Below are 7,310 nucleotides of genomic sequence, written 5' to 3'. Positions count from 1 at the left end.
AGTTGCTAAAAAAGACATATTTTACCCAGTAGAGACCAAAACAAGAATTAAAACCAGTGAATTGTAATGTTATTGTCATTTCCATGTGAAAACAAGAACAAGTCATTGTTCAAAACCTTGCCATATCAACTCAAGAAGTGAGGTCAGTATTTAGAGCTTCTTTCTGTTGCCCCCATGTGGCCAAAAATCTCATTGCAACCTTTTCCAAATACTTCCACTCTTATCTATTCATTTCAACTCAATTCTATTTTATTCATTTTGTTTTTTAAATCAAATCACAAAAGCAGTCAAGGCACTCAAGGCACTTTATAAAACCCCTACAATATTACAATGACAAAACAACAATCACACAACCTTCTTTGGGCAAGGACTTGGTGACAGTGGGAAGAAAAAACTCCTTTTTAATAGGAAGAAACCTTTGGCAGAGGTGGCTGCCATCTCCTGCCACCGGCATGGAGCTACCCCACTTCATCATAGGTAGTGAAAGCCATCACTCAGGCCAGTATTTCTATCATGTTATCTTCACCTTGAAAATCTAATCTGCCAGGTTATTTATGTCAACACAGCCAAGTGCCGATTTGTTTACCAGCCTCACTTGTGCTCTTACCTCACCCCAGATTTATTGACCAACTAACTCAGTCAGAGGTTGCCACCGAGACAAGCAATCAGCTTGGTGCTCGTACACCCGTGACCTCTGATGTCAAGTTGCTACAGCGGGATGCAGCAGCAGCATACTGATAACGTCTCTCTGCTTGCAGGTGGAGGCAAAAAATCTATAATTCATTTTCAGCTGCCCTTCTGATAGAAATGACGGTGTGAGGCCAACAAATAGAGTTTGTACATTATTAGCTGATGAAATCGCACAGACGCCAAACAACATAATGCAGTCCACAGAAACAGCAAAACCCAGCTTGATACGACTTGACAAAAATATCACTGTATTCTTTCACTGCAGAACGTTTGGAAAATAAGTAACGGACCGGTGTGTTTGCCTTAGTGGCATGTAGCAATGAGATTGCAATTGCAGCTAACTGATTCTCTCCAGGTGTGTACCTAGGTTGCCAGTAATACCTCTTTACCACCGATGTTCTGCCAGTTCCTAATCTAGAATCAATTTCATGTTTTTCCACCTAACAATATCTGGTGCTGGTGCCAACACAGCATCAGAACCACTATGGGTTTCCAGAAGTTGAGCAATAATTTCCACTCAGTAATATTAGGTTATAAATTCTAATGGCACTATAACTGGCTTGGATGGATGGATGGATGGATGGTTTTAATATATCAAAAGCATACGTAATGCTACCAGTTCATTTTTATAAGTATAGTTTGGTCCATATGAAAGTCAAATCAATAGAAGTCAACAAGTTGTCATGCTAATATAAATTTAATCAAGTACTGGTAGGAGTTAGAAGTTACTGAAATACCTGCAAGCACACATGGGAATACAGTATATAAGGGGAAAATGGAGTTTGTAGTTCAAACAAACTTAAAAGTTAATATTTGGTTTGGTAACCTTTATTCTCCAACACAGCCTGAACTCTTTTAAGGCAAGCTTTTCTGTAATTTCTTGAAGTAATCTTCAGGAATAGTTCTTTGGGATTTTTGAAGGACAATCCAAAATTCTTTGAATGTTGGCTGCCTTTTGTTCTGTTCTGTCAAGATGATCCCAGACTGCTTCAATGATGGTGAGGTCCAAGCTCCAAAGCAAAAACTTTGAAAGACGTTCAGAAACCCTGGAGTACTGCTCAAGACCATTTTACAAACAGTTACAAGAAAATCTGGCTGCCTAGAACCAAAACATCAAGAAATAATCAGAAAAGTCTCCAGATTCTTCCACAGTACTGTATTTCTTAAAAGTTTGAAAATTAAAACTAAAGGACTATAGGGAATGCAAGTTTTGATAATGTATATCACTCTCACCTTCCAACGTGAGATAAAATAAAACTTTCGAATTGGATTTTTCAGTTTTTCATCTAATTCGATATAAGATATAAAAATGTTTTTCAAGGGCAGCAAAAGCACAAATATTCTTATTTTTAGGTCATTCTAAACGAATAAAAACACATAGGCCTTACTCGCACTGGAGCACTAAATTTGGCAGGTCACATTTTATATAAGAACCACTCGTACCGAAACTCAGAGGCGAGCATTTCCATCTTCACAAATAGAAGTCACAGTGATCTCCTCTGTGTCTTCATTTGTTCTAAATGAGACACCAAAACATGTCAAAGGGGGGTGAAACCTTGAACTACAAAGAAAAACAAAAATCAAAGAGGGCAGGATGAAATTCGTGTAGTTGGGAGAATTCTTTTGAAAAGTTTATTGAAAAATGACTACAAGGTACACAAAGAGTTTTAAAGAGAATCGGTTAATGAAAAGATGAGTCATCTGACATATCAACACTTTATTTTGTTTCATTTAACTTATTGTTCGTGCCATATATAACATTACAGTTTGAATCTGCTCTAACGTAAGCATTTTCTGAGAATTAATAATGACAATAACGTGTATAAGTCTAAAAGATATTAATAAAATACACAAAGGTGCATAATCTGAAAGAACGTTACAATTGACAGTGTTCAACTCTGTAATTGGATTTGATTTCTTTGTGCACATAATACGCAAAAACCTTGAGTTGCACATGAGATTTCACTCCCATATCAATGCAGCAGGTTCTTGGCAGCTCATCTGTAGTCCTCATTTCAAAGAGAAATGACAAAATGCTGTGAGAGCATATTCAGTCCATCATCTTTGTTCGTGGTAATCACTTATTTTTATACCATTATAGCTGAGAGAAGAGTTGAGCGGCATTGTCGATATTTACAGATTCCTTTGGTGGCTCTCTGACAACCTAAGAAATTTAAAAGTATATATGTTGATAGCAATAGAATTGTTTTAAAAACACAGGTAAATGAATGTTAAAAGTCCATGATTTCCTCCTTTACCTGTATTTGTTTCTTTGGTTCAGGAGCGACTGACTTTGAAATGCTCTTAACATCCCTCTGGACTTCTGTGAAGATTTGATTTAGACTCTCCACTTTCTCCTTTTTCACTGTATTGATCTGTGATACCGCAATCATGTTAGAGCAGATGCAACAAACACCACGAACAAGGGAGGATACATAATACATGTACAAAAACAAAACCCAATAAGCCAAAGAAAACAAAACCGGGAGTAAGAGATGAAAGAGATCTTACATGTTTGAGTGTTGTTGTGACGGGTTTCACTTTGGTCTTGTTCTTCAAGTGCTTGTTTGCCACTTGAAAGACGTTCTTCTGTTTTTTCCCCTTTTGTTTATTCTTTGCCATTTCACCTGTGGAAAGAACGGCAATCAGCATGGATGCATTTGTGGAAATTATTTACTTTCTCTACCATGTTCTTCCTCCAGTGATTCCCTGTGTTTGTCTGGCAGTCTCTGCGCTGATCACACACTCACAGATTCATAGATTGCTCCTGATTCTAGACGTGCCTGGAAAGCCACCTGATTATCAACACCTCTTTTTACTCCAAAAAGCTCAGTTATGGCCATGGGCCTTAAAACAGTGGTCAAAAAGGTGTAGATGATATCAGAAAATGCTGTAAGTCAAATGAAAACGCACTAATTCAGTCAAGTTTTATAGTGTTATAACTTTTTATATTAACATTTTCCTGCACAACCTGCTCAAAAAACAAAAAAAGCCCTCTCAGTACACAGAGGGCTGATGTTGGAGTTTGATTTATAAACTACATAAATTCACAAATTCTTCCTGCCCAGTGAAGGTGACACACACAACTGCAGATTCTACAAGAGCAATAAACACGGCACAACTGAAATCTGCAAAAGGTAAAGACAACAGCAAAAGTATAACCTCCAGGGGGGGAAATATATTGCTTTGTCATTTACTTCTTTTTTTTTTTTAAACCTTATTTGGGGACAATGATTTCACCCAATTTAACTGGTGAGTCTGTACATGAAGATTTCATGGTCTGGTGAAAAATGGAATCAAAGTGGATAAGGAGTCATAATGTGGCTGAAGAGCTGGGTGAAAAAAAAACAAGCATATCTGTAGCTAAAGGCCTTTGCTGATATTATATGCGTTTTATTTATTTGTTGTTTTTTGTTTTACTTTTCTGGTAGCATATTTAGCCTTCATTTTTGACAGGACAGTAGAGTGGGGCGGTGGTATCGACTTGAGCATGGGCCCCCACAGTAGCATTTCAGCATTTTGTATCACCTGCTCAAACCATCTCTTCATATATTCAGACTCTGGGAGGCAGCCAGAATACCTGAAGTAAACCTGCAGGCACATGCTAAGGAGAGGGGAACCAGCTTTATGCTGTGAGGCTACAGAGCTAACCACTACATTACCCAGTCGCTCCAACCTCATCCTTTTTATTGCCTGCACTTCTGGATATACAGCTTATCTGGGTTTGAGTCACGGGGGCAGCAATCTAAGCAGAGAAGCCCAAGCCACCTCTTCCAGCTCATTCTGGGGGGACACCTAGTCCCTCCCAAGCCAGGTGACAGCTACAGCCTCCACAGTGAGTCCTGGGTCTCCCCCATGTCCAAAACATCTCGCCTAGGAGGCATCCAGGAGGTATCCAAGTCAGATGCCGGAATGACTTTAATCAACCTATTATCTGGGTCTCTGGTGGAAATATGGAACTTTTCATGCTGTAAGTATGCAAAATCTTTATCTTGTGTACATGGGCACAAACTAGCACGTTTGAGACCAGCCAGGGAAAAAACAAAGATCTTGCTCAGGAACATAAAAACGCTTCCATTTAGCTGGGCTCGGGACTGGGACTGGCACTGGGAGTGCACTAGTCTGTGACCTGTGGTAACGTTATAGGAATTTCCAAAGAAACGGTAAAGCTTAAAGACTAAAATTTATCATCAGTGTGTTGCATTTACACGGAAGGACAGCAAATAGACAACGTGAGAGGGAGACATTGTAAATACCTGATACACATACAGCAGTGCATAGAAAAGAGTTAAGACAAACAGCCAAGTAGAATACCATCAGAAATATAATAATAACAATAATAATAATATGTATTACGGTCTTTAACGACATGTAATAATATTTCAGGCAAACTGAAATCCAGTGCGGTAACCAGCTAGTTAGCTGAGTGCCTCACATGTTAGCCTGTGTTATAGTACACATAACGACGATGAAACTAAGCGACTTATTTGAGGTTATTTATGTTGGTATAACAGTTCGTAAGTGTACGGCTGTAAGATATACGCCACTTACCGAACTTCTTCGAAGAGTGGCGTTAAAATCCTCGTGCTACTTGAAAACACCACCGTGCCTTCTTGGTGACGTCATTTGCCTGCGACAGAAACGTAACGTTAACGCCCCTGTCACCTGTTTCGAGAGAGTAGCTGACTTTCTTTCTAGGACAAATGAGATAAACGATTATTTAATTTCTTTATATTGTACTGTGAATTAGATAACTAATTCACAGAAGCTAAACTTATATATTTATACTCACACCACCATAACTTGTTTTTGCCTGAGATGCATTTCTTCTTTTTTGCTCGCTTTTAGGAACTCCACAGCAGAATATCGGCATCCCCCGTCACACCAACCCACTGCATGTTCTACATGTCTTCTCTAAGTTCTTCCTCTTTTCCTCCTGCTGGTAGCTTCACCTTTCAATATATCCGTATTCTGATTTTAAAAAAAAAAACAAAAACATCCCAGCCTTGCTTTTTTTTTTTACCTAATCTGTCCCTCTGATGTACTCATTTCCCATTCTGGTCATTCCCAATGAAACTTTTAACATCTCAATTTCCGCCTCCTGTCTTTTTGTTAGTCCCGCCATCTCCAAACCATACATCATAGCAGGTCTCACTACCATCTTGTAAATCTTCCCTTCACTCTTGGTGCTATACTGCTGTCACAAATCACCCCTGACCCTCGTCTCCAACCGCTTCATCCCGCCTGCACTCCCTTCTTCACGTCTCTTGTGCAGTGACCATTTTTTATTTTGGTTTGTGCGGTCTATTATTATGTCCTCTTGTACAGTCGCGTTTTCGTTTTTTCCTTTGGACCAGTTCATACGCACCTGTTCATTATCGGTGAATACTGTCTCATTTGACTTTGATTTGTAGGCTAAATATTTATATGTATTATAGTCTGAAATAATAATAGAGCAAACTGGCCTTTAGTTTCTGTTTTGCGCCTTGATGAACTGTGCATATCAGATATATGTCCTATCATTTCTTGCTCCTGAGGCAGAAGGAGCGAGATAATCAGTGAAGCAGAGGTTAAGCCAGTCGCCCCAACCACTGAGCAAACTCATCAGTTCGTTTTAAAGCTTCACGGATCAGGTCCCTGTACCGGTAACACGTTGCTGTGCTGCCTGGGAAGCAACAGCAGGTGGCACCATAATACCACCGCAGCGCTTATCATTACCTGCATGTTTTTTGTTTTTTTGTTGTCGGGGTTTTTTTTTTTCTGAAAAACCTTATTATGTCATTGTACTCTGAGTTGCAACGGGAAAGCAAGCGTTTATTGAAGATTATGAAGGAAGACGTAACCCCCCCATCATCACTGACAGCCATCATGCAAATCATGCAGCAAATTGACCTATTAGTTTTTACTTTGTTTTTTATGAAAATCTTACCAGACAAGCTCTAAAGTTCATATTCCAGACCCCCCACCCCCATTTCACACGCGATTTAACGATTGCTTTGTGCGTTTGCAGACATTTGTACTAACTGGTGTTTGCGACAACTTTTTGTGTAATTATTCGAAATCCATCTACCTCTCTATCGATATCTGGTGATTGTTTGCGCGTTACTGCCGCAATATCTCCACTGTCAGGACTGTAGTCCACTGTCCGTCTGAATGTGTCACTGGGCTACGTGTCTTCTTCACTTCCTCACATGACAGACGCGTAAAATCCGTTAGATGAAAGGTGAGCACGCGCTCGTCGCGCTCGAGAGATAGGCTATTAAAGCTTCATAGCTGCTGGCCGATGAAACGTTTAAACCACCGCAGATTCAGTGAGAGAGAGAAAGACAGAGAGAGAGAGAGCGAGAGAGAGAGAGATCCATTGATCCGACGTGTTGCAGCGTTGCGGTGCATCTAAACTCCTCCCGGGCTGCCGGACGGACACGCCGCACACTGGGACCCTATATAAGCTCTGCAGCTGTCAGGTGGAGGACACTAGCTGCTCTGCACTGGGGAACGAGTCGCTTTAGCTTTAGGGGATTACAGCTCTGTCTGCTCGCTCATACATCCAAACTGTCACCATGTCTTGGGGATACAAACCAAACAATGGTGAGCCGCTGATTGCACTATATATATATATA

The 7,310-nt window shown here is 40.1% G+C and overlaps 2 protein-coding genes across 3 annotated transcripts in view; one reads left to right on the top strand and one right to left on the bottom strand.

Annotated features, from left to right (window-relative positions):
• Nucleotides 1-2,308: 2,308 nt before the first annotated feature.
• On the bottom strand, nt 2,309-5,661 carry rbis (ribosomal biogenesis factor). Of its 2 annotated transcripts, none has more exons than XM_013910183.1 (5): nt 5,483-5,661; nt 5,242-5,384; nt 3,202-3,317; nt 2,949-3,065; nt 2,309-2,854 (listed from the first exon to the last, which is right to left on the bottom strand). In XM_013910183.1, the coding sequence occupies exons 3-5, from the start codon at nt 3,310-3,312 to the stop codon at nt 2,786-2,788; spliced, it is 297 nt and encodes a 98-aa protein (XP_013765637.1). In that variant the 5' UTR covers nt 3,313-3,317; nt 5,242-5,384; nt 5,483-5,661; the 3' UTR covers nt 2,309-2,785. The 2 variants fall into 2 exon arrangements, with proteins under 2 accessions (XP_013765637.1, XP_005730551.1); XM_005730494.2 differs by having other exon boundaries at nt 5,242-5,320.
• A 1,364-nt stretch (nt 5,662-7,025) lies between these two features.
• Nucleotides 7,026-7,310, top strand: part of LOC102193075 (carbonic anhydrase 1-like) — a 6,700-nt gene continuing 6,415 nt past the window's right edge. Inside the window, exon 1 of the mRNA XM_005730493.2 lies at nt 7,026-7,278. Within this exon, the coding sequence (XP_005730550.1) occupies nt 7,251-7,278 (28 nt within the window). The 5' untranslated portion in view covers nt 7,026-7,250. The remainder of the gene's footprint in view (nt 7,279-7,310) is intronic.

This window comes from Pundamilia nyererei, unplaced genomic scaffold (assembly GCF_000239375.1).
Source record: "Pundamilia nyererei isolate P.nyererei 1_Seehausen unplaced genomic scaffold, PunNye1.0 scaffold00037, whole genome shotgun sequence".
NCBI classification, from domain to species: domain Eukaryota; kingdom Metazoa; phylum Chordata; class Actinopteri; order Cichliformes; family Cichlidae; genus Pundamilia; species Pundamilia nyererei.
The sequence above is the reverse complement of the archived record's forward strand: the minus strand, read 5'-3'. Positions and strand labels throughout refer to the sequence as shown.

Bases quoted from the DNA above. Each gene is read 5' to 3' on its own strand.
- rbis (XM_013910183.1), bottom strand. From the start codon at position 3,312: ATGGCAAAGAATAAACAAAAGGGGAAAAAACAGAAGAACGTCTTTCAA. The intron at 3,066-3,201 runs GTAAGATCTCTT...GCGGTATCACAG, and splicing joins TCACAACAACACTCAAACAT to ATCAATACAGTGAAAAAGGA. The intron at 2,855-2,948 runs GTAAAGGAGGAA...TAAATTTCTTAG, and splicing joins AACCAAAGAAACAAATACAG to GTTGTCAGAGAGCCACCAAA.